Genomic DNA, 26606 nt, shown 5'->3' with positions numbered 1-26606 from the left:
TTACCTTCCTGGCCCAAGGTGCCAGTGCCTGGAGGGCTGCTGACACCAGACCACAGAGGCCAAGTCTCGTGTGCCCCTGCCCAGGGCCTTAGCTGGTTGGGATCCTGCACCCTGGTTGTCCCACCACCCCACCACCATGAGGAGCAGGTGCAGTCCTAGGCTCCGTGTCCGGGTGAGGAAGCGGAATACATGCCCGAGAATCTACGGAGCACTGCCTCCTGCTGGGCACCAGCTCCCGCGCTGACCTCTCCAAGGCCTAGGCAGCGGGCGGTCATCCTCCCTGGCTCAGAGCTGGGGACCAGGGGCCAGGCAGGAGGCCTAACTGCTAGGGGTGGAGGTGCCTGCGCTCAGCTGGGAGAAGAGCCGGTGAGCCTACAGGTCCCTCGCTGCTCCTGACCGCCACAGCCAGGTGGCTAGCCAGGCCAAGATGGCTTCCTCTGAGCGTGGACAGCACCCCCGCCCCCAGTCTGTCCCCCAGCTGACCTTTTCTCTGCAGCAAGGCAGCCCCTGGAAGGAGCCCACCCTGAGATTTTATTGATCTGGAGAAAAAACTTAATTAGTCTCATAAACTGTCACTTGACACTCTCCAGAACACCCACCTCAGGCTTGCAGATCCCCGGGGCCTCAGAGGCCCTGGGGCAGGTGGGCAGACCAGGTGGGGCCTCTCTTCAGAGCTGCCAGGTGGCCCTGGGGCCTGGCCAGGTCCTTGCTCACCTTGAGATGTCGCTGTGTGGCTGCTTCTCTGAGGGGAGGTGCCGGCCTGGTCCCACACACGTGTGCAGGAACTTAGGTGCATATGCACATGCCTTCTGCTTGGTGGACATGTCCCTCCTCAGTGGACAGCGCTGGTTCAGGGGCTGTCCCCCACTCCCTCTCGCAGCACGGGAACTTGGCTGTCTTGCCCCGGTCACTGCTGTGCTTAGCCACTCTTCCTCCAGGTGTGGCGTCTGTCCCAGGTTCTGAGCTTGCTGCGGTGGAGCCTGGCCACTTTGGTCACACCGACACTGGTGGCTCCAGGGTTAGGCCGCTTGGCTCTGCTCTGCTGCTCTGGTCAGGAGCCAGCAGAGCAGTCCTCGGGGCAGGGCATGCTGTCAGCAGAGCTCCCGGCCCAGAACCCAGCCTTTAGGCCCAGGACAGGAGCCCTGCCCATGCCTGGACTGCTCTTCCCCCCACAGCCACAGATCCAGGTCCCAGTGTCGCTCCAGGCCTGCCTAGGTGCTGTCACCTCCAGGATGCCCTCCAGACCCTCCCCGCTACCCCGCCTGGATCCCCAGGCACTCAGCCCCAGCCGCAGAGGACTCCGGCTGTGCTGTGCGTGTGCCGGGGGCCCACCCGAAACCTGGCCAGAGCCGAGGGGTCCTCAAGTGCCCCTTGGTGACAAGCGCTCTGCCAGGTGTGAAGGTCCACGGGGCCAGGACAGGACAAGCTGGGAAGCTGTGGGGCAGCAGGGTGGGGAGGGCGGGCCATCAGGAAGGTGCTGTGCGTGGAGCCCCGTACCATCTGTGAACCAGCCCCCATGTGCCGGGTGCCGCGGTGGCACAGAACAGAGGGACCCAGACAGTCACTGCCCCAGAGAAGCTTGTGCAGCAGGTTCAGAGCAGTGCCTGCGGAGGCCCCTGCCCTGTCCCCCTTGAGCCCCACACCATGCGGCCTGGCGTCGGGGCCTCACAGTGGCTGTCCACTTGGTCCTGAGTTTGGAGAGGCTCCTGGCACCTCTGGGTGCTGCGTTTGCTTCAGGCCCGGGCTGAGGGCAGAGGGGCCTCCGGGGAGAGGGGTCACTTGACAAGGGCTTCTGCAGGTGACTAAGTCTGGTGGTGTTGGGCTGCTTCCCCTCCCCACCCCCAGTCCCCAAGGTCACTCAGTCACCGTCACTGGGGGTCTCTTTAAAGCAAGTCTTGGCAGTGTGCTCTGTAACTGAGGTGTGGCAGCCTGCATTCCACCCAGGAGCCTGCCCCCCACCCTCTCTCCAGGGCCTGTCACGGGGCCAGCAGTTTGGGTGTCCGCAGCAAGCAGCCCCTGTCACCATGGACACTGGCAGGTCTGAGTCACTTCCACCTTTTGATGCAAACAGGCCGCTCCTGGGAAGGCAGGAGAGTTGGCGCTGAACACCACCCAGGTTCCCCAGCGGAGCTGGCGCAGCGTGGCGCCGGCGGGGAGCCACACACAGCACCCATTCATGCAGAGGCCTGGCCGCCCTGGAAATCGGCATTCAGCGCGGTCCAGGAGGAGGCCGGAGTCGCGCTGCAGTCTTTCAATATGTGGCTGTCCCTCAATTTATATTCCAGGCTCCCCGTTGATGGACGCATGGGTGGGTTCCAATTTTTTTTCATGAGTATAAATCACAGTGAACAGAGTGCAAACGGGCTAGGCTTTCTTTAGAGCAATTTCCTCCAAACTTGCCAGGGAATAACGCCACCTTGGAGAGCGGGTCCAGGGCCCAGCCCTGCAGGTCTGCCCTGCTGGGCCTGATACTTTCCTTTCCTGGACCCAGGAGTCTGCTCTTCCTTTCTAAAGGTACTTCAGTGACTCCGTTGCCTGGGGCATTCAGCAAGCTCCCTGCCGTCAGCCTCCTGCACCACTGAGCAGACAGTCCCACTGGCCACACCAGAGCCACGGGCCACTTCCACCCGCTCCAGCCGCTGGAAGGAGGCCCGTTTTCCCACATCCTCGCCAGTTCTCTGGGTTGTGAAACTTTTCCTAATCTGAAGGGCGCGTGATGATATCTTGTTCTAGCAGAGCGTGTGTTTTCTGTATGGTTGTGATTGAGCACTTTTTCAAATGTTTGGTGACTGCTTGAGTGTCCCTTTAGTGAGTCATCTGTGACTGTCCTCGTACACTTTGCTGCCAAATGCTCGTCATTTGGTTACTGGCTCCGACCACTCTTTACATTTTACGCCCCGTCTTGTGCCCGTTATAGCTGGCACCACAGCGGCTCCCAGCCTGTGGCTGTCTTTCCACTTTGCTTATGGTGCCATGTTGAGCAAAAGTTCCAAATGGAAACAGACTCACATTAATTAACCATTTTGTTATGGTTTGTGAGTTTCCCACCTAAGAATTCGTCCCCTCTCTTGGTTATAGTTAGAAAGATTCTCCTTCACAAGTTTTAAAGTTCTACTTTGTACTCTTAGGGCCTGTGTTTTCTCAGACTTGTGTCTGGTGTGAGGTAGGGATCGTGTGGCTGTCCAGCTGTAAGGCCATTTTTAACAGCTCATTCTTCCCCCCACTAGTAATGTTGCCTCTGTCATATTGAGATATGATTCACATACTATATAATTCAACCACTTGACTTGTATAATTCTGTGTTTCAATCATGTTCATACACCATTATCATCAGTCAATTTTAGAATACTTTCATCATCTCACAAAGAAACCTTGTGTCCTCTAGCTACCCCTGCCCCTGGTCTACCCGGCCCTAAGCAACCACCAATGTGCTCTCTGCTTTTCCTATTTGGGGCACTTTATGTGACTGGAGCCATGTAATATATAGTCTTTGTGTCTGGCTTTCTTCATTTGGCATGTTTTCAAGGTCCAACCATGTTGTAGCATGTATCATGCCTCATTCCTTTTTATGGATGAATGATTTTCCACTCACAAATATATCACAACTGTTTATCCATTCGCTTGTGGGCTTTTATGAGAAATGCTGCTCCGAGGATTCATGTACAAGTTTTTATGTGGACATATATTTTTATTTCTCCTGGGTACCTATACACTGCTGCTATAACAAAATAACCGACACTGAATAAAGAACAGAAAGTTATTTCTTTACAGTTCTGGAGACTGGAAAGTCTAGTCACAGTGCCAGCAGGCCCAGGGACTGCTCTCTCTACTTTCAAGATGGTACCTCTTCTGGGAAGAGCAGAAGGGGAGAGGAGGGTGAGCACTGTTCCTTCCAACCCTTTTATAAAGCCACTAATCCCATTCACAAGGGCAGAGCTCTCATGACTTAATCACCTCTTAAAGGTCCTGTCTCTGAATACTATCACGTTGGCAATTAGGCTTCAACTGGGGAATTGGTTTCAGACCGAGTACTGCCATCTTAACAATATTATATCGTCTGACCCATAAACTTAATGTACTGTTTATTTGGATCTCCTTTGATTTATTTTGACCATATTTTGCACTTTTCAGAGTATAAACCTTGTATTTCTATTGTAAAATTTGTCGCTGATTATTTTATTCTTTTTGATGCTGTTGTAAGTACAATTGGATTCCTGCTCCATGTGTTTGAAAACATTTTGGATTAAGTGTTTTCTTGGGAAGCTCAAGGCTAATGTGCTGAAGGTCCCAGGCAGTGAAGCAAGTGAGTCCCGAGGGGCCCTGCCCTGCTTTCCTGCTGGTCCAGCTGATCTGGACATGGCCCTGCTGTGCTGCCTTTCTGTCTAGACCACAGGCAGGGACAAGGGGCGGGGGGCGGTCAGGAAGCTCAGTGAGGTGAGTTTGTCCTCTCTCCAAGGGTGGGCCTAAGATGATCCCCCATGTCCCTCCTTCCTGACAGGAAGCAGAGATCAGGGGAGATAGCCCCCAGCCCCAAACTTGACCCAGTGTGGCCAGTGGTCAGTTACAAATAGAGTTGAGTTGGGCCCCACCCTGAAGGCTCTCCCAGCTTCGTGGGGAAGAGCGCATGCAGCCCGCTGCTCTGGAGACACAGTCCTTACCAAGAGGGGGACTGCCTGGTGCAGGGCAGGCAGAGGGCCTGGGAAGGCCCAGAAGACCTCTGGAGGAGGTGGGCTTTGAGCTGAGTCTTGCAGATTCTCTGGCAGACTGAGTTAGCTTTCCCGCAGGGAAATGACACGCAGTAGCCCACAGTCAGGAAAGGGGCCACAACCTCCTATGGACCTCTGCCATTATTAATCTTCACGACTCAAAAAATTTTACAAATGAAAGGTGTGCTCACTTAAACAGCCTTCCCTGGATTAACAGTAATTCGGTTTTACTGTCATTACCTTGGAAATTGCCTTGATGTGCAATTGTGAGCACTGGCGTATTTATACGTGAGCGTGTAAATCGCTGTCACACGAGTCCTTTCCCATTGAGAGGCGCGGGGGCGGGGGTGTCAGGATCCAGCCATGTGCAGGACTTGGCCCGTGACCACCAGCAGTTGGGAGCCCTCAGGGGTGCGGGCTGCTTTCTGTGCTGTAAACTCTCTGCCACGGCTGGTGCCCCGCTGCAGTGTCCTGGCTGAAGGTGGAGCTGGCACCCAGTCAGCTCTGGCTAGCTGGTATGGCAGCGCCCACACACCACTGTGTGGAGTGGTGTTTGATAAGGGAAATGCACTCTTGGGACTCTTCCTGGGGCAAAACGGGTTTGACAGTGGAGACAGGAGCTGACCTCATCCCCAAGTGCTTGCTGTAGCCCTGGGACTGGATGGAAGGATGTGACTCAGGGGACTATGTTGAATCACCAAGGAGCTCCTGGTCAGCAGTGGAGGAAGAAAGGGATTCCCAGGTGGTTTGCAGAGAAAGGAAGAAGAGGAGATGGTAAGGGCAAAGGGTCCGATCCCCTGAGAAACGCCCCAGCAGAAACCCTGAGGACGCACTCCTCCGGGCGGGCGCCATCTAAGTCTGGTACTCCAGATGCCCTGAGGGACGTCCACCTCCCTGAACCAGTGAAGCCAGGGAATTCACAGGGCTCCGGGTCAGGAGGTGTGCACCAAGCCAGACATCTCTGCTCCCGGCTTCTGGACACTTGTCCCAGCCAGCAGTGTCCCTGAGGACTGGTGGCACAGCCGTAGCCAGAGCTGGCATTGGATCTGGCCCTCAGAGAGAGCCCTTTCCAACTGTCACTCCTCCGTCCTGGGTGTGGAGGGCCAGGAGCTGCCCGTCAGCACTCTTGACAGTGCCCTTGAAGCCCCACAGACGGGGGACTTCACTGGAGCAGCCTCGTGTGGCTTGTAACTTAAAAAAAGGAGGAAAGACACATTTCTACAACTATCCATTCAATACATCCGTGTTGGTGGGTTCTATCTCCTTAGGACCTGTGGTGACAACAGCTTGCAGAGGACACAGCTCCCCCCAGGCAGCCTTCCACGGAGACACAGAGGTGGAGCAAGGCCCTGGGGAGGGTCAGTGGCCACCCTACACAGGGGGCCAGGGCACCCGCTACACAATGTCCAGGGAAGGAAGAGCAAAGGTTAGGGAAAGCCAGACCAGCTGAGTTACCAGCCCTGCGCGGTGGAGTGTCCATAAACCAGGCTTCTCCCTGGCGGGGCAGCTGATGAGGCCTCTGCAGTATCTCATGGATCGCCCCCGGGGACCAACACTCTGGCCAGCCTTGACCAGAGCCTTTTTCCTGCCACTGCAAGGTTTACAGAGGACCACGGGGCCGTCCACATGAAACAGCCCACCTACAGCCACCCATGGTTTAAAGATGGCACCTGCTCAGTGCAGCCATGTTCATGGCTTGATGGACAGAGCCTCTGTCCACTTAGAGCATGCACCCCAGGTCCTAATTTCTTATCTGCTCCAGGCACAGAGCTGCCAGCTGTGGAATGGAACTGTCCTGCCGTTCCAGGTGTGAGCCACCTTCAAAGGCAGGGGCTGTGGCCACGTGGGAGCAGGCAGGAGCCAGGCACTCATTTGTGTGAGACAGGAGCCAGCTGCATGGACAGGTCAGGGTGCTGGAGGGCTCCCCGCAACCCCAGCCTTAACTGTCTTCCTGATTCCCGTCCCTGTGCCTCCTTTCCCGCCCGCCCTGGGATGGGCTCTTTGGCCTGCCTCGGTGGGACCCCTGGCTGCAGGGCTGGGGCTGGCTCGGCTGGGGCTGGCTCGGCTCGGCCTGCAGCGGCTGGGGCTGGAGGCCCGGAGCGGTGGGCTCTGAATGAGCGCCTTCTTCCTCAGCTTCAGCCCCGCCGCTGGCCGCGGGTGGCCTTGTGAGCTGTCTGCCTGCCAACTCCAGTGGTTGACTGCATGTCTTCAGGCCACGTCCTTTCAGGAAAGTCCCTCCGCACACCGCACCCTCCTAGAAAACTAGGTGAGCGACGGCCCTGGCCCTGCTGCCTCTGCTCCACCTTCTCCGTGTGAACAGCGCGTCCTTCCCAGGTGCTGCCCCTGCCCCTGCCTCCCCCCCCCTCACTCTGCCTTTCTGTCGCCATCTGTGTCTGTCTCTGTCCTTTCACAGACACATGAAACCAAGCATGAGGATGAGGACTGGCAGCGTTCGGGGTGGGGATGCGGAACAAGCGTTGGCTTTGATGAGGCCGCGATGGACGGCACCCCTGGCTGCCGGAGCTCCCCCCGTCCAGAGGGAAGGGCCGGAGCCTTCCGCACAGGCTCTGTGCATCTCTGTCAGCGTTGCTCCTCATGCCTGGGACCTTCTAAGTCTGTGCTTATGCACCTAGAGGTCCCTGAGGCGGGAGGGTGGCGCGGAAGGGCGCGCTGTGTGGCTTCTGGACTTGGCCGGCTTCTCCCGGAGTGGAGGGCACCGGAGTGGAGGGCACCGGTGGGGCCAAGAGCTCTTCCCAACCCGAAATTCTGAACTGAGATCTGAGTCAGGCCTTGGTGATTGACGGTGAGCCTCTCTAGCTGCCCCCAGACGGCCTCTCAGGGACCCCATTAGGGGACTTGGTTCCCCTGTTGGAGCCTCCCATGACCCCAGACAGCACGTGTCCCCCATATTGGGACTGAACCTGTCACCCTTAGGCCAAGGGCTCCAGGAGACCTGGATGTCATCTGTCAGGGGCTCTCCCAGCCCCACAGCCTACCCACAAAGGCCTCTGGGGGGACTGCAGAGCCCCTGGATAGGACAGAGTGTGGCCCAAGACCCAGCACTGCCGCTGGCCTGCTCTGTGACCCATGGAAGGTCATGACCCCTTCCTGTCCACAAACCAAGACCTGATCAAAAAGTGCCCAAGTGCAGGCCAGAATGGGCGCCCAGCTCTGGCTGTGCCCGTAACACAAGAGAGGGGACCGTGGCCATTAGTAAGTGTGGTCACAGCCTCCTTCTCAGGAAGCAGGCTCTCTGTCCCATACAGAAAAGGTCTCCCCACCCGGAGGCCTAAGATCACCATTCCTCTGTGAAGCTTCCGCCTGCCCCCCGCATGAGAACTTCCCGTGGCCTGGGTCTGTGTGGGGACACAGCCATCCTCCTCAACGGGTGAGGGGTTTGCAGAAAATAAGCTGCAGGCAGGCGCGGTGGGTGGTGTGGGTGCCGTTTCGGGGTCCAGGCTTGTTAAGTAGAGGGGAGTGGGGGTGAGGGAGATGATGGCATGTGAGATGCTGGTGGGCTCAGCGAGTGCCTCCTGGGTGCCTTGTGGGGAAGAAGGGGGTCCCAGGAGGAAAGACAAAACCCAGCCCAGTGTGCGGTGGGGGGCATTCACAGGTGCCGGCTGGGACAGCCCCAGGGGGAGCCACTCAAGCAGGAACAAACTTTGTTTCCAAAACTCCCGCGAACGCCACGCACGCGGCCTTCTCCCGGGACACACCACACCAACCGGCCATCCCTCCTCCGGAAATCCCTCCTGCCGCACTTCCCCAACCAATGGGAACTCTCCGGGAGTCCCCCGGAGAGCTCCAAAGCAGCAGGCCTAGGCGGACAGCAGGGGTCTAATATCCAATTGAATACACATCTTAACATAATCATTATCATCTCAATGGCTTGCTGGCGTCACCTTTCAACCAAAAATGCCATGTGTCATTCCTACTCGGCTAAGGCTCTCAGCACTCTATTATTTCCTTCCTCCACTGTTTAGGATCATTTTGCTCTCCTAGTTTCTTTTTTCTTTTTATTGGGGTGCTGAGGATGAAAGTAGGGGCCACGCTCACACTAGGTCAGTGCTCCACCCTGAGTGACATGCCCAGCCCTGGCCACCCTGAGTGACATGCCCAGCCCTGCCCTCCTGGCTTCCTGAGGTGGGAGCATAGGTGCTCACTTTGAGACATTTCTTCTTGTCAAGCATTTGGTGCTATGAACTTCCCTCTCAGCCCTGCTTTAGCTGCATCCCACATGTAGACACCAGCATGAGCCTGGATCTGAGCTCCCACAGGATTCCATTGAGCCTCCAAATATGAGAAGCAGCCTGTCATCTTGGGCCTCACAACCGAGTGCTAACAACACTTCCCAGGGTTCCGAGGAACTGTTGGGGACGATTTAAGATGTCAGCAGTTTCATCTGCTGCCCTCCCTCCCTGTCTCCACCTTGTAACACACTAGACAGGTTAGCACTCAGTTCACATGGAAAATAACCAAGTAAAATCATTCAGGAAACCAGTTTTCAGGGCCGGTGACACAGTGAGGGGAAATGGGCACCAGCCTCAGTTGCTAGCACAGTGAGGTCCTGGTTGGTGACCAGGCTGAGGGTCGGGGTGGCCTCTCTTCCTATAGCATGGCAGAGGCACCTCCTCCCGGGGCCTTCATCCCACATCACCCACCTTGGCCCTGGGCATCTTGAACCCCAGCACACCCCACTTAAGACATGAGCTGATGGCTGGAGCTGAGCTGTCCCGAGGAGCCCAGAGGTCGGTGGTGGGGAGTGGGATGGAGAAAATGCAGGGGACCGTGTATAGGTGTGCAGCACCCTGTGTCTGGGTGGTCCACACACGCTGTGGTGTCCCCGGAATCAGGAAGGCCCGGGCTGCAGGCTGATTGCTGCCACCTGCCAGGTTCCCCTTCTCTCATCCTCCCCCACCAGAGCCACCGAGCCTGACTGCCCCAGCCCACCCCAGGCGCCACTGCAGCCACTTGCAGCCTCTCTGGCACAGGCAGGGTGTCGGGGCTGGTCATGGCTCCCCAGGACTGGCGGGCAGCAGCAGGGCCTGAGGAGGGTCGAAGCTGATCCAAAGAGCAGCGCAGCTTCCTGGCCAGGGAGGAGAAGAGATTCCGTTAGGAACCGCCCAGGGCGCGGTGGGCTGCCAGGAGCCAGGGCAGCTTGGACGGGGTCCCTGCAGGCACAATTGGCGCAGTGTGGGGCACACCGCCCCGGCAGGCTGGCGTCCCCCAGGGCCGGGATGAACGGCCCTCAGCAGGCTGCTCTGATGATTTACGAGGCAGCTGACAGGCCTGTGATTGATGAGGTGGCTTGGCCAGCTTCTCGGGGAGCCCAGGGCGGAGGAGGCCCAGTGATAGACAGGAGCATGCTGGCCTCCCACCGGTTCCCTGCAGGGCTGCCTCAGTTTCCCACCAGGGAGAGGCCCTGAGGAGGGCCCTCCTCCCTGGCCCTGGCCTTGTGTAAGTGCAGGCAGGAGAGAGTCTGGGGATGGGGGCCAAGGGGGCCTTTTCTCTTGGGCTCTGCCACCCTGTGAGTGGTGGGGCGGCTCTCTGCCAGGGCCAGGAGCTCATGCCCTCTCAGGTTTAGCCTCCGCCAGCCTCTGCCCTCGCTGGGCCTGGTTCCCCCCAGTCCTGTCGGGTTGGGGCTCATCTTCCCTTCCAGTGGCTAAGCCAGGGCCCAGGTGGTGTGTATGTGACATGGTTTATCGTGGGCCCAAGGCCACCTCGACTGACCTGCGCTGGCCCCCACTCTGTAGGGAACGGATATGGCCTGCAGAGCAGGTGGCATCTGCCATGCCCAGCCAGCTCTTGGGTCCCAGGGCCTATCCCTCCAGTGTTAGGCCACTAGGTCCAGGAGGGGTCACCTGCCCCTTACTGAGTCTGTCTCTTATTCTCTGGGCCAGAGAATAACCTCCACTTCTCAGCCTCATTCCAGGGGCTTGATGGAACCGGGAACACGGCTGTTACCATCGTGTACATTCTGAACACAGCATCCCACCATCCCCAAGGAAATCGAGACAGAAAAAGTTCTCCTTGTTACCCTACCCCTTTGAAGAGTTGTTGGTTCCTTCATCTCCGTGCACATTTAACTCGTTTCCTTCCCACACCGAGACCATCGTCCATATCTGCGGAGTGTTTCATGGAGCAGAGACACCCGCCCAGATGTCCTCCTCTCTGGCGAGCACTGACTTCTCCTTTTCTGTTGCCAGTGCTGTTGTCATGAACATCCCAGTTAGTTCCTTAGATTTGACCTTGACTTACTGGGGACCTTCCACGTGGCACGCTCGGCAGGAGACCTCTGTACAGTCAACCTTAGGGAAGACGCCAGCTCTGGGGTTGAAGAATGTGACTTTCATGGCCTTCACGTTGACCGTGGGCTGTCCCTCTGGGAACAGGAGGGCAGGAGGTGTGGCCCCACTGGCTGCCCCTGCCACATCTCGCCCCCCAGGACAGGGGTGAGCCTGTCCCTCCACTGTGGTGTGACATCGTCGTCTTACTCAGCCCCTGGAGGCACCGTGGACGGGCCACCAGGCCGAGGTTTGACGCAGGCCACAGGAGTCCAGACCATGTGCAGGGCTCTACCCCCAGGCCCACTGCCCATGTCCTGGGGGCCTCGGTGAGGACCCCGGCTGTGGTTGCCTCTCTGCACATGACGAGGTGGGCAGCCAGGCCAGCAGCTCTGGTGGAAGCCACATCACAAGAGGGCCACGAGTTGGCCTCCATTAACCCTGGAGACTGTGGATTATGGTCAGTGATGGGCAGCTACCCCGGACCCCCCCAGTGGAGCGCGTTAGCTCTCAGAGGCGACATTCAGACGTCTCACTGTCTCGTTGCCTGGGGCTGGGCCTGCCTCCTCGGCTCCCACCTGAGGGCCTCCTGTCCCCCTGCACCAGAGGCCCGGAGTGACCTCTCAGCATGAGGCTGGGTAGGGGAGGCCCTGGAGACAGCCACCCTTGCCCCTTTCTCCACACTGGCCACGCCCTGCTGGGTGAATGAGGACACCAAGGGGGAGGAGTGACCAGCCCACCCCACCCAGAGGCAGCTCAGAGACAGGGACTGTGCAAGTCTTGGAACTGAACCATAAAATCCCGCAACTGCCTCATTCATCACAGGCTCTGAAAGTGCACTCGGGTCCCGGGCCTTGGCCAGCTGGCCTGTGCTCGCCACCAGACCACCACCCCGCTCTGTCCTGGTGGCCCCTGTGGGGCTGCACACCCCAGAGGGGGAGACGGAGGTCCACTGGTGCAGCCCTGGCTTTGTGGGTGTAGACTCCAGAGTCTCTGAACCAGGGGAAGGGGCAGCTGGCATGGAAACGGCTTGGCGAACAGTCAAGGGACCGTCACTGCCAGGTCGGAGGCCAGTGATGCAGCCCCAGCCAGCCCTGCCCAGAAGCCCCTCGGAGCCCCATAACAGGCCCCTCTAGGTTTGCATACACAGGGGACAGCGAGAGGTCTGCTCTTTGGGAAGAATAGGTTTTGAGCTTTTGCAGAGCCCCTGCAGAGCCTCCACTGCCACACCTTCTTCCCAAGCAGACCTTTTCATCGGTCTGGGCTGCTGAGAAGAATGTCCATCCTAAACAGTCACCTGCTTCCATGTAACCTACAGGGTTTCCCTCTTTGCCTTGGCTGCCAGGGAACTCAAAGCTATAGTTTTGTGGCTGAAATTCCCAGTCCTTTACTGTGGTTCTAGGCCACCTCTCTGAGTTCCTCTAGATCTGTCCTACTAAAATATTGCTATGTGTTCTTCAAAGCTACCTGGGGCACTTCTTAAAATAAAAATAATTATTAATGGAGGCTAACTTGCATATGGCAAAATGCGTGAGTCTGTGTGTGCATCAATCTGATGAGTTTTGCACACGAGTACACCTTTCCAGCCACCCAGAGGCACGAGAGCGCTGCCCAGGCCCTCCCCGTCAACACCCTTGCGGGAAGCCGCGCTGGACCTCAAGCTTGCTGTGCGTGGCTCTGCGGTGTGCCCCTGGCTTGGCTTCTTCTCACTTATTTCATCTACTTTGTTCTTGGTGGCCGGCGTCACTGATGCTCTGTGTTATTATTCGTTGTATGACTAGAATTGTGGACATGAATACTGTTGGTGGACACTTGGGTGGTTTCCAGTCCAGGGTCTTCGAGAACAGCTGAGCAGAAGGTCCTGGTTGCCGCAGTCTGGCTGGGCACAAAATAACCGAGCCACCATGAGGCACTTGTAGGTTCAAAACAGGAACTCCTTTATTTTCCGCACTCCCACCAACGCCACCCACGCCGCCCACCAACCGGAAATCCCTCCTCTGGAACTTCCCCAACCATCGCAAACTCTCCAGGAATCCCATGAGAACTCCAAAGCAGCGGGCGCCTGAGGTTGACAGCAGGGGTCTAATATACAATTGAATACACAGCTTAACATAACCATCATCATCTCAATGGCTCGCTGGCGTCACCTCTCAACCACTCCCTTCTGGCACAAATGCCATGTGTCATTCCAACTCGGTGGTGGCTCTCAGCACCTGGTAGATATAAGCTTCCTTCTCTGGGTTGGGGGTGGGACCAGCCGGGGAACTGCTGGGTCTGCGGTGCTCATGGGTTTTCCTGATGTTGCTGAGCATTTTCCCCGAGAGCCTGCCCCGCTGTCTGGCACCACCACCAGCCCCTGGGAGCTCTGGGTGCCCCAGAGCTCCCGGGCTCCCGGCGTGGCCAGCCTCTTCCTCCCTGACCGCTGGGCAGTGGGCAGTGGTGTCACAGTGGGCTCTTAATGTGCACTTGCTGGGACTGGCAGCACCTCCCCAGCGCCCTGACCTGGGGACCTCCTCTGTGAGGGCCTGTCTGGCCCTTCAAAGGAGCATTTAGGGGGACTTTGCAACCAAAAGTCCACGTGGGTCCCTGCAGAGCCTTGAGTGAAGGAAACGCCGTTTCTGAGCCCCGGAGGCGCCGTGGTGAGCCCTGAACAGCGCCTGGGAGGGCAGCCTGGCTCGCCCACAGGGATGCCTTGGAGTAGGGGACCCTCCTGGGGGAGGCCTTCTTCCCAAGCAGACCAACAGGGCGGGCCTCTGGGTGCAGGCGCTACTGTACCATTTGAGCTCCGGCAAGTCCCTGACCCATGCTCATGCTTTGGGGTCTTCACCTGTGAAGGGGGTGTTGGTGCAGGCTGACCCCATGGGAAAGCAAGCTTCGGGCCATCTGCCACCAGGATCCCCTGGCCAGCCACCCGCCTCTGCCAGCGTCAGTGGAGATGGCACCAGGCCTTCAGTGGAGTTGCACAACTCCCTGCCACCCCAGGGTAAGGGAGGCTGTGCTGAGCCATCAGAGGGGCCTGTGCGGCTCTTGGCCCCTCCTAGGCCCCCTCCTAGGCCCCCTCCTAGGCCCCCTCCTAGGCCCCCTCCTAGGCCCCCTCCTAGGCCCCCTCCTAGGCCCTCATGAGAATTCCACGCTTGGGTGTGTGGGCTCCAGTCTGCTGGACAGACAGTGCCTGGGGGCCTGGCCACCCCTGAGCAATCTGGCCAAAGGAAATGGAGTTGGGTGGATTTCTGGGGAGGCTTGCAGGAGCATCCTGCCCTGTGCCCCTGGGTGGAGGCACACGTGGGCTTCCCGGGGCCTTGGCCATGGGCGTGCACTTTGCACAGGGCTCGGCCAGGGCTTCTTAATCCAAACACACACCAGGTGCTCAGTGTGTTTTTATCAAAATACTATGAACAGCTGTCAGAGGCTCCTGCTTGGTGTCGGCCGCCCAGCCTCACCCATCCGCCTCTCTGCCAGCGTGAACCTCTTGGGTGACCTCTACCCACTGCCCGCTAGCCCAGACCCCAGCTCTCCCAGACCCCAGCTCCCATGGGTCTAGACCAGTCTGCAAGTGCTTCTGAGCCCAGGTGGGGAGGCAACGGACCCCCAGCACCAGTTCTGTGACCCTGGGCAGGCTCCTCTCCCTCTCTCAGCCTCTGTTTGTCAGCTGTCAGATGGGGGTGGTGGCATCTGCCTCCTGGGCTGCTATGAAAACCAAAGGAGCTAAAGTGTGAGCCCGCTGCTGGGCCTGGGGCAGGCTGGTCTCAGGGACCGTCACCATTACAAATAACGTCACAAACGGCATCCTGTGACTTGAAGAAGTGGGCCTGAAGGCAGCTTAGGGCGCAAATGGAACCAGCACCCAGTGGCTGCCCCTTCTCTCTCCACAGTCCCTTGTCCCCCGGCACAGCCACCTGCTGGCTGTAGGATCTGGACCTCGCTGCATGCAGGAGTGTGGCACCCGCTCTCCGGAGCCTGTCTAGGTGCGCAGCTCAGGTTCTACCGAGATCCCCTGGGGAGAGGCCCGTGGAGATATCTAGGCCTCGGACCCGCCCACCGCCTCCACAGGTGGTGTCTGCTCAGTGAGCCCAGGCGTTCCCCATGCAGCCAGGAGCCTCCCTTCCCCACACCAGAGCCATGTGAGACCCGGCCAGCCCAGGCCGGCCCTCCATCCAGCCATTCCCATCCCGACCAGCCATGTCGGTCCACCCACCTTGGATCCAGTTCCCACCAGCCATGTCGGTCCACCCACCTTGGATCCAGTTCCCACCAGCCATGTCGGTCCACCCACCTTGGTTCCAGTTCCCACCAGCCATGTCGGTCCACCCACCTTGGTTCCAGTTCCCACCATCTCTCTGTTCCCTGGCCCAGCACCCTCCGCGTCCGCTCCTCCCCACCCACGGCCAGCCAAACACCTCCACGCTGACGTCCCCTCGCTGACTGCCAGAGCCCTGGTGGGGCTCTTCACTTGGTTTTATAGATGGGAAAACAGATGCTCGGAATGGGCAGTTGCTCAAGGTCACAGAGGTCAAGGCCAGCTCTCTGAGGAGGTTGAGAAATTCAGAGGACCTGTGCCCCTTTTACTGGAGCCTGAGCTCTAGGGAGATGCAAGGGGGTGGGCACCAGGGCCCTGTGCCCCAAGGCCAGGCAGCTGTATGGTGATGGGTCACCCCGATGCCAGGTGGCCAGTGTACCCAACAGAGCTCAGGGTGGGCACCTCAGTAAGGGGGCAAAAGGACTTCCTGGAGGAGGTGACTTGTTCCTTGGGGATTGAGTCCCACACATCCAAAGCTTTGGGCAGGGCAGCACATTCAGTCCTTTCCAGTGTGCTCCAGCCGGGCGCAGCGGTGCACACCTGTGATCCCATCAACTCGGAGAATCGCAAGAGCCAAGCCAGCCTCGGCAACTTAGTGAGACCCTAAGCAGCTGAATGAGACCCTGTCTCAAAATAAAAAATAAAAAGGGATGGTTAAGTGTCTCTGGGTTCAGTCCCCAGTATCCAAAAAAAAAAAAAAAGACCCTGTTCTCACACACACAGTTCTATGAGGACCTCGCAGGAAGTAGCTGGCCCTGTGGGGTTGGTTCCAGTTGGCAAGTCAGCACCTGGCTGAACCAACTGTAAATAGGCCCTATTTCCTCCCTGTGGACCGGTGGCCTTGTGTCCTCTGCAAAATCCCTCCTTCTCCAGGGGGAGGTGCTGAGGAGTGATACTGGTCAGATTACACTGTTGTACTGTGTGTGTGCAAATATGTAACAACGAATGCCACCATTGTGTATGACTACGCCACACCCATAAATAACGCGGGAAAGCCCTCCCTCTCTGGGCTGGAGCTGAGAACTCAAGCCCACACAGCCCTGTGGCCCTGCCTGGGTAAAACATGCCCTTGCTCAGGCTTGGTCCCCTGGTCCTGACCCTCAGGCTGCAGATAAGAAGGAACTGGAGTATGTCTGTGTGGCATGTGGCCATGGGGAGGCCACATGCAGCCCTTGGGGACCCCCTACAGTTTCCTTGCCAGCTTCCCAGGCAAGCACTCTTCTCACAGGCAAATGTGTCCCAGCACCCCACCTCTGTCCTGGGGTGGCTGGGTGTGAGAAGCCCCCTGCCCACAGGCCCCCCAGCCCCCAGAGACTCTAAAGGTGGAGTACATTCTGTGGGCCAGGAAGATGTCCTACAGTGAGGCTGGGCCAGATGAGTGTGATGAGCGGTGCACATTCCTGTTCTGCTCTTGGTGACTTCCACCTCGGGCATGTCCCTTCCCTGCAGGGGTCCATCTCCCCATCTCTAGAACAGGTATGTCGTGGTACCACCACATGGGGTGCTGTGCAGAGCCGAGGTGGTCACCGATGGCCTGTGTGCCTGCCTGCTGGCCAGCAAGCTTCGCGCACATCCCAGGGCCTGCCTGCTGCGCTGGGCACCTCTGGGCTGGGCAGCAAGCAGACCTGATGTCCATGAGTCTGACTCCTATGGATGTGGGAGACCTGGAGCACATATTTCCCGTGCCTCAGTGTACCCAACAGAGCTCAGAGCCTCTGGGCCTGGCCCAGCAAGCACCTCCTCGTGCTGGGAGAGACTCCTGGGCCTTCCTAGCTGGGGGACAGGTCAGCTGGGGCATGAAGGAAAGGGCAGTTCAGTTAGCCCAGCCCTGTGCCCACCTCAGCTCTTCCAGATAAGGCTCAAAGCACCAGGGGACCTTAGGAAGCACCAACAGTGGGCAGGAGACATAGATCACATGCCTCCCCTACCTCTGGTGGCACGCCCGCCCCACACACGTAGTGCACATGCAGGGAGGTGAGTCCACACCCCACTCTCAGCTCTGCTGACACACTTGACAGGCCTTCTGGACAGTTGGGAGGGAGGGGGAGGCAGCCAGGTGAAGCCCAGGGAGGTGTGACAGAGCTGACAAGGGACGGTGTTGGGGGGACCTGGGTCCCTCACCACTGCCCAGGCCATCTTTCACAGACAGTGCTTCCTGGGAGCCACACCCTGGCCAGGCCCCTGCGATGCCCTCACCTGTCTTTAGGCCCCCTCTCCATCGATGTCTGGCTCACCCAGGTGGGAGGGTGGGTGCAGTCTCCAGGGACAGCACCGAGACTCCTTGCAGGGTGCTTCAGAGAGTGGCCGGGGTTGACCTAGCCACCACTCCTGTACTGCCAAAGTGTCAGGAGAGAACTCTGTGGTCTGGCCACCTGCCCTCCCTGGAGTGCTGACTCCGAGGGAGGTCTCAGCCAGCAGAAGGTGTCCCTGCTGGCCAGGGAGCCATGGGCCTCCAAGGTGCCCTCAGTGAGGATTCTTTCAGGCCTGGGGGGTGGTATTTGTTTTTCTCCCAAGTGATTTTACAGCAGCCACGAGGTCCCTGAGTCAGAGCTGGGTGGGAAGGGACGGGCAGGCTGACCAGCCTCGCTCCCTCAGACCTGGGCTGGTGACGTGGCCCTGCCCCTGAGAGGTTCCTCCAAATCCACAAGCCCCCCTGCGGTCATGGCAGGAGTCGGGGGACATAGGCCTGAGGGCTGAGGTGTCCTCAGGGAGGACAGGCAGCAGAAGCTGGAACCCATGACCACAGGGCCTGGCCACAGCATCCAGGCAGGGCCTCATGCTGGGCAGTTGGGCTCGTGTTTCTGTGGAACCTCCTTGTGGGCAGGAATGGGGCAGAGTCCCTCTGTGTGCCTTCAGCCACTGGGCATCGAATGTAACAGGCCCCAGGAGGCCCGGGCTGACCAAAGACACAGGCTCTGTGGGATGGAGCCCTACCCAGCATCTGGGACCTGCACTGCCCACGGTACCAGAGGGACAGGAGCAGTCATCTGAGGTCACTGCCACCCCACTACAGGGTCTCTGACTTTTGGGCTCCTGCCCGTAGCCCAGCTCAGGCAGGGGTTGCTGGCTGGACTTGCCGTCTGAGCCCCCACCTGCCACACTGGGCCTCGGGGTGCTGCTGTCCTGATGGTGTGCATTCTGGGCCAGCAGGTGGGCAGCAGGAAGCCCATGGGCTTGTGCCTACTGACAGGGCATCCCATAATTTGCCTTTGGAACAGCTTGGATTGTGGGCAGGAGGAGGCAGGCCTCCAGCCACGTCCCGCCTGCGTTTGCAGAAACCGTGCTCTGACGTTAGGCCCCAGGAGTCTTGAACTCTGGGCATCCGATGCAGAGATGCCCTTTGCCAGCCTCGTCACCAGCCTCATGAATCGATGCCTCTGTCCCTTTCCTCCAGCTCCGTCAGCACCGCCTAGAGTTGGCATTGCCCTCTCAGTGCCAGTTCCCAGTTCACTGAACTCACTGTCACTGGGCAGCCCCAGGACCTGGCCTTAGCCGCTGTGGGGGTGCCAGCTCTGCCACAGCTCTCAGGACAAGGGCACGTGTCCCTTTGGGTAGGCAGCTGCTTGGTCTCTAGTCGTGGAAACCTTGGGCCTGTCCTGCCCTCAGGAGCAGATGTGGGGGAGCCTGGGCAGCGCTGCCACTCCAGAGCACCTCCTGGAGAGACCAGAGCCAGGAAGAGGCGGATGCTGGTGGCTGGAGGTGGCTCTTACTGGGCTCCTTTTCAGGATGTCTGAGCCATTTTCCCTGGGCTAGCGCAGCCCCCCCCCCCCCCCCGCTGTGGAGGCGGATGTAGAACCCCCTTGTGCCTCCCCCTCATTCCCTGCAGGGCCTGAGGGAGGAAGGGCCAGTTGTTCAGTGTGTGTGGAAGCTTCCTGGGTGCCTTCTCTGGGCCAGGCCTGCACGGGGGACCACAGAGGGCAGGAAGCATAGCCAGGCAGCCCCACAGTGAAGAAGCAGGGTGGCATCCAGGCGTGACGCTGTCAGGGCAGGACAAGTTCTGTGGAGAGAGGAGAGTGACTCCCTGTGGGAGGGAGCTGAGTAGAGATGGGGGCGAGGGGCGGGGTCTTGGGGCTGAGCAGGAGCTTGCAGGTGGAGGGGGTTTCAGGAGCACTCCAGGGCAGAGCAGGAGTGTGGGAGGGCAGGGGACAACTGAAGCTGGCCTGTGCAGGGCTCCGTCAGAACAGACCTGCCTGCTCTGTTGAGAAACAGGCTGATGCGGACAGTAGGAGCACTGTACCCAGGGACTCGCAGGAGCAAGTGAGCGTTTTGGTGGGCTTCTCTGGCTATAGAGTGGGCAGAGGGCAGACTAGAGGGAGGAGCGAGCGGAAGGGAGCAGGTGTGAACAGAAGATGACCCACACTCCTGCAAGGGCCTGGGCGGGTGGCAGGGCAGGGTGACGATCGTGCCGGGTCTCACAGCCGTGGGCACCCAAAGCCGCCTGCTGCCTGGAGGAAGGGAACCAGAGAGGGGGAAAGCTGCGGTGGCCCACAGGGCACCTGGGGGATCTGCCGGCGTCCACCTGCCAGCTAGACCCGAGGGCCGCCCACGTCCAGCTCAGTTAGGGAGGGGTCCCTCGGGGACCTGTGTCTCCAGCCTCCTCAGGAGGAGCAGCAGGAGGGTGGAGGGCAGCAGGGCTCTGGACTTCACATGCCTTTTCTCTGGAAGCTTCCCTAACCCTCTCTAGCCACCCACCAACGCCCTCGGAACGTAGCCCTTTTCTTTCCCCCCTGCACTGGCCATGCCCATGAGCATGAGGGTGGAGCTGGGCTGTGACCCTGGGAGAGCAGAGAGTGGCCCTGGCTCCAAGGCCCACCCGGTCCAGGGCCCACACCAGACCTATTTTCAGTCACGCCTCACTTCTTTCTGAGAGCCAAGTCACAAGCCCAGCTGAGACATTGGGAAGCTGCGGCTCAGGCAGGTGGAGATGCTGGCCCAGGCCTCGTGCTCTGTGGGGCCAGAGCAGGGAGCCCACCCTGCTTGGGGGCCTGGGTCAGGGCAGAGGCAGGACCCCACGGGAGCTCCCAGCCAAGCCTCAGCTGAGCCTGCAGGGTCCAGGGGAGGGGGCAGCCCAAGTCACAGTGGGTGGGACACACGTGGCCTGGACACACCTGAGGCCGCTGTCTCTCCTCCCTGTGCGTCGGTTTCTCCCCCAGCCCCTACATTTGTGCTCAGTCCCTCTCCTTTCTCAGACTGCTTCTCCCATCTCGCCCTCCCTGTGTCGCTGTCCCTCGGCCCCAGGGGCTCCCTGTGGGCCCTGCTCTCCTGCCTTCCTCCCTCTGCGTCCTGGGTCACGTGTCCTGGCCTGTGCTGGCCTGTGCTGGCCTGTGCTGGCAGGGCTGCTGGAGTCAGGCCGCGCTCTTTGTCCTTCCTGCTTCTCCACTGTTGTGGGAGCTTCTCTGTTGGGTTTTGCTTCAGCTTCTGTAAAGAACAACTTTGAGGCCTGTAGGTCACAGGGTCGGCCATGGTGTGGGGTCCTCTGCCTCGAGGCTTCGGGGCAGGCAGCCTGGAGTGAGTGGCCTCCCACCGACCGACTCCTGAGAGCTGCGGCCCGTGGCAGCGTCACGTACCTGAGACATGCAAGTCCATGATTCTGCGGGCGTGTGACCCCCAGCCGCTCCAGCGCAGCGCTTTCAGTGGGTCTGAGTTTAAATGATACATAATTAAACAGAAGGAGCCGTGTGCGGAGCCATGTGCAAACCCGGGCTGGTGGGAACCTCCTGGCAGCGTCTGATTTTGTGGGGGGGTCCTCTTTCCTCTCAGGTGGGCTTCATCTGCCTGGATGGCAAGCCCGGCCCTGGGCCCTGGGTGAAGGTGTCAGGAGGGGCGCCCCAGGTCTGTGGGTGCTGACCAGGGTGCTGTGTGCCAGGAGAGATTTTCTTCTGCTTTGGGTAACTGCACTGACCTCGCTGTTCTGGGGGGAAGGCTGGGAATCAGGGAGCTGAGGCAGGGGCAGGGGTATCGGTCCCTGGGCAGGTGCCCTCACCCATGGCCAAAGCCACCTGGCTGTTCCACTGCCCCTGGCAAGTCCCTCATGAGTCGGGGCTGGAGCACCCCGCACATATCAGTAAGCTGGGTTTTGGAGTGGCCCTCGGGTCCCAGGGGCATGGAGGACAGCCAGATCACACACGTCCAGAGCCACACAGGACTTGGCCTCAGGCACAGAGGTAGAGCAGAGGTGAGGCGGTGGGGGCTAAGGGGTGGACAGGGAACAGTGATGCCCAGCATGCAGAGGGCAGCAGGAGGCTGAGCACTGCAGGGCACCCCCTGGCCAATGTGGACACACTCGGCGGCATGTCCTGGTACAGGGCCTTCTGGGCTCCAGGCCAGTGGGACTTCCCCTGCGGTCCTGATCCAAGGTTCCCGGCTCTTCCAATCCACTGCTGTGGTGGGATCAGACATGCCCCCACGCACCCCGTGTTCCCTGTACTTCACATGTACGTGTGTCCATCTGCTGGCCTGTCCCCACCAGCCCGTGTGCCCAGGTGAAGACACAGGCCCAATTACCTCTCTGTCTCCCTGGCCAGGCCCGGCCTTGCCCCCCAGCATGCTCCCCAGACAGGCTGGCCGAGCCTGCGTGACTGCCGTGATGCACTGAACACTGGCAAGCTGTCCTTCCAGCTTCCAGACGATGGCCCGTCTCCTGTGGGGAGCCCTGTGTGCACCTTCGAGTCAGGGACACCAAGGCAGAGGCCTAAGGGCTTTCCCATGTCACATGGCTGCAGGGGACGGGGCTGCGACTTTCCTTCATGGCACAGCTGAGGGTGAGCCTGCTCCAAGGAGGCACTGTCCCCAGAGGCCAGGATGGTAGAGAGGCCAGAAGAGGCCCCGGCCTTCTCTGTAGGAGCTGAATACCGTGTTAGCTCTGCAGGCTACTTAGGTCCCTGTGGCGTGTTCCCTACCTTCTACAGCCCTTTAGGAACATAAGGCTGCAGGCAGGATTCGTCCCGGCCCCTGGCCTGCCCGGAAGCAGGGGGTGTGGATTCCTCGCAGTTGCGAGTCAGATGTGGCTTCTTTGTGAGCTTCTGAGGTTGAAAATACATGGCAAAGAGCACGTCTACCTCTGCTGCCCCTCTCATGTCAGGGTCCAGAGCTGCCCCTGGGGCGTCCCAGCTGGTATTCCTGGAGCCTCGCTCCTGTTGCCACAGCGTCTGACACTCCTCCATTGCTGAGTGGTCCTGGGTGGGAGGAAGCCCCTGATGCGTGGACCCGCCAGCCTCTCCATCCTCCCACCAAGGGACACTCATGCCATGCTTGCTTTCTGGCTTTTCCCACTAAAGCTGCTTGGAACATTCTCATTGTGTTGTTTACATACCTAGGAAAACTGGAGGTCCAAAGTGGCCGCACCATACAAATCCTTTGGCAGTGACAAGTACATACTTCAGCACTGACATAGAAAAAGGGGAATCTGGAGTTCCCATCTTCACTGACTTGTGTCTTGCTGGCATCAACAAAATCCTGCCCTTAAACCACCAGTGCCAACATGTGAGGCATCTTGTTGACTTGCAGATGGAGTGGGTGGTCATGAGGGCCCTCCCTGCACATGGATCCCCTTTTCTTGTCCCTCAGGCTCATGGTTTGGGGCACCTCCATGGCATGTTGACCTGTGATTGGCAGGGCGGCCACACACAACGGTCAGAGTGACACCCACTGGCCCAGCACCTATCACTGGCCCCTGTGCTTTGGTTGCTGTCAACTCCTGGGCCCTTTCTGGGGAGACCAAGAATGCCCAGCAGCCTGCAGGCTTTTGGCAGCTCTGGCTCCCAAAACACTAGTGTGAGAGAGAGAGAGAGAGAGAGAACTGGATCAGGCCCTGGCTCTGCTCATCCCGGCTGAACCTTGAACCTCTGAGCCGATTTTCACCTGTAAGATGGGAGTAACTGCTTCTTCCCTGGAGGATGTACAGAAAAAATGGGTGTGAGACTCTGTGAATGCTGTACTTGGGCCATGCCACAGAGGAAAGTGGCCACCTACACAAGGGGGTGGGTGAGCAAGTGGGGGTCCCTGGAAGGGTACAGGGACAGGGCTTGGCCCAATGAGGCCTGGGGACCTGGGCAGTCAAGGGATGCACCCTCCCCTTTCACAAGGGATGTCCACATTCCAGGATCTGTTCCTAGAGTCCCCACCCAAGTCCAGGGCCCTCAACAGTCCCTAAGGAGGCCTCTCCCTGCCAGAAGGTGGTCTCCACGCCACTGGGCTGAATGTCTTGAAAAAAAGTGCCCTCACTCATGACAGTCACATTAGGGTAAAGCCCTTTGCAGAAAAGAAACCCTCTGAGAGGCAAACCTGGCTTTTAGATGTCGTCAGACCAAATTCACCACTTCCTTCCCGGCCAAGATGGGTTGTCTGCAGGGGTGTGGCGGCCAGGATTTCCTGGACCCTCAGTCAGGCCTTGGGGTGACCCCAGTGGCAGTCCCTTGGTAGCAGGAGGTTGGCATGGGGGCTGGCTCCCCTCCTGCCAAGATCCATGAACTTTTCTGTGTGCGAGGCCAGGGAAGAGCCCAGGAGCACCGTGGAGGTGACCAGGATGTTACTGTGGCCCACAGACCCACTGGGGCTCCCCATGATCTCTGGGATGAGGTCCCACCTCCTCAAATGGTTTGTCAAGATGAGCACACCCAGAGGTACTCCTATGACTGGGGCTCCTCCTCCCCAACCTACGTGTACCTATAGCCCCCTGACTTTAGGATATAGCCCATGGCCCATCATCCACGAAGCCCCAGGCAGGGCCCCACTGGCCTCTGTACCTCGTTGGCATTCACCAAGGCCTCAGGACATCTAGTCAACAGGTATCTTCTGGGGGCTCCAGTCCCTAGAACCCAGCCAGAGAGTGACTTTACCAGGAGCCTGGGCACCTCTTTTGTTGGCAGGAGTGACCTTGAAATGGTACATGGCTCTCACGGACACCCTGGGGCCACAGCACTGGGCAGGCAAGAGGTGCGTCCTCCATCACCCAGCTGCCCCTAGTACCATGCTCTCTCCACTGGTACTAGGCCAGGCCAGGCAGGATGTAGGGCAAGTCCCCAGAGAGCCGAGGGCAGGGTACAGTCAGGGTCCTGCTCTCACCAGTGTGACGCTTCTACTGGAGGCCGGGATAGGGCTGAGGTACTGGCCATTCTGCCACAGGGTTAAACAGGATCGATGGGAATTGGTTTGGGAAGGTGTCCGGGCAGAAGGAACAGTCAGGGAGGCATGTGTACCCAAGTGGAGGAAGAGGGAAGCGAGGGCACGGGCCTGGAGGTCCCCTGGGGTAAGGGTAGGCCTGTACTCGGGGCCAGAAGGCAGTTTCTCTGTGTCCACCAGGTACGGCTTCAGGGCTTCAGAGAGGTCCACTGACTGCTGTTTGGATAAGGGGCTTGTTCCCCAAGTGCAGTGTGAGAGGTGCTAGTAACTTCCAGAGGTGCGGCTTAGTAGGAGGTCACTGGGTGCTGCTCAGGAAGGATTCCTGTGGCTCCCGAGGGACCCTGAGTTTGTGTTTTCAAGAATGGCTTGTTAGAAAGCCCGAGCCTTGCCATAATGCCATCTGTTTCAGTCCCTCAATAGAGGCCTAGGCAGTGGCCTGGTCTTGGGCTTTCAGCCTCCAAAATTGAACTAAATAGCCTGTTTATAAAGTGGCCTAGCCTCAGGTATTTTGGTATAATAATGAGAAATGGGCTAATATTCTATCAGACTGACCTATCTATCTCTGTTTTCAGGCCCAGTGATGAGTACCATCCAGAAGTGAAGGCTGATGGGTACGTGGACAACCTTGCAGAGGCTGTGGACCTGCTGCTGCAGCATGCGGACAAGTGACAGCCTTCAGGGAGGGTACAGCCTCCTTCCATTACTGTCCCTCCTCCCCCGGTTCTCAGGACACCCAAATCCCTGACAGCCCCACCCTCTGCCCTCTTTGAGGGGAAGGCCCTGCTGGGCTACCAGGCTCCTGCACCACAGCCAACCAGACCGTCCCTCAGCACCCCTCAGCATGCTTCCCTGGGCTCCTGGGCAGAGGTTTGCTCAGGACCCACATGATGTGCTCGCCTGCCTGGCCCTGCCATGCCTCTGCCTTGGTGATGTCCAAAGGGGGGGACAGACCTGCCAGGCCTCCAGAGAGTGAAAGTCCTCTGAGCAGGGCTGGAGGCTCTCCCTGGGGTTGTCCTGGACTCACTCATGCACCATTCACACCTGGTCACTGAGTGCAGTGAGCTCCACCTAGCTGGGTGTAGAGGATGCTGCCCCCTCACCAGGCTCTCTGCAGCCAAGTGAGGTGCCTGGAGAAAAAACAGGGGCCTCCTGGGCACATCAAGCAGCTCAGAGCCGAACCAGCCTGCCTAGGCCTGCTGGGCACCCCACCTAGGGCCAGCCCACGGCTTTTCCTTTCCCTGCGAGTCACACTGCAGATAGGCTGGGGGTAGCTCCCAGGGGCACTTTGAAGGGTACCATACTACAGAGGTTAAGGTTGCATACACAGAGGGTACTCTGGACCAGACTAGACAGAATGAACTAACGGCTCAATAAACTTGGCCTTGAATAGCAGCCTTTGACTCAGGCTTTGACTACCACAAAGAGCCCTGTGGGGAGAGAGTGGGTGCCTGAGTGGAGTCTCACGCACTATCCCTGGTCCTGTCCTGAGCTGGAGCCACTGAATGTCAGAGGGGCAAAGGCTGCTATGAAACCCTTCACCTGTTCTTACCCCTTTAACAGATGAGGAAACTGAGGCTCAGAGGGGACAGTGAGCTGTCCTTAGCCACACCTGGGAGATGATAGGCCAGAGAAAACTGGTAATGCCTTCCAAATTAGTTCCTTCTACATTGCTGCAATAGAATATCTGAGGCAGGCTTACTTTTATATAAGAAAAGAGGTTTATTTAGCTCAGTTTGGGAGCCTCAGTGACATAGTATTGGCATCAGCTAGGCTCTGGTAAGGACCTCTTACTATCTTGGCAGGAGCATGTTCAGGACCACGAGGAGGTCACCTGGAAGGAAGCTAGAGAGATCAGGATTCCATAATCCCTTCCAAGGCCATGCCCACAATTGGCCTAAGGACCACCCACTAGGCCCCAATTTTAAAGGCCCTAATACCACCCACTAGGGATCAGGCTGTCAACAAGGAATCTTTGAGGAAAACTCAGATATCTCAATCACAGCCTTTACTCGGAGCAGCCTGAGCCTGGTGGTGGAGAGAGCCCTGTTCAGACCAGGGGAGCAAGCCTCCCCGCAAAGCCTACAGGACAAATTCACTCTTAAACCAAGTTTCAGGTTTCAAAATCAATAAGCTGAGTGGGTAACTTGATTGTTGTTTCTCCCCCAATCAATTCAGAAGCCAGTGATAAATCTTGGGAGA

General features: G+C 58.7%; 1 protein-coding gene across 1 annotated transcript in view; it reads left to right on the top strand.

The window, feature by feature from the left end:
- Lhpp (phospholysine phosphohistidine inorganic pyrophosphate phosphatase) overlaps positions 1 to 25799 on the top strand; it is a 96740-nt gene extending 70941 nt beyond the window's left edge. Inside the window, exon 7 of the mRNA XM_027930300.2 lies at positions 24980 to 25799. Coding sequence (XP_027786101.1) covers positions 24980 to 25076 — 97 coding nt within the window. The 3' untranslated portion in view covers positions 25077 to 25799. The remainder of the gene's footprint in view (positions 1 to 24979) is intronic.
- The last annotated feature ends 807 nt before the right edge of the window (positions 25800 to 26606 follow it).

Source organism: Marmota flaviventris, chromosome 4 (genome assembly GCF_047511675.1).
Source record: "Marmota flaviventris isolate mMarFla1 chromosome 4, mMarFla1.hap1, whole genome shotgun sequence".
Lineage (NCBI taxonomy): Eukaryota > Metazoa > Chordata > Mammalia > Rodentia > Sciuridae > Marmota > Marmota flaviventris.
The sequence above is the reverse complement of the archived record's forward strand: the minus strand, read 5'-3'. Positions and strand labels throughout refer to the sequence as shown.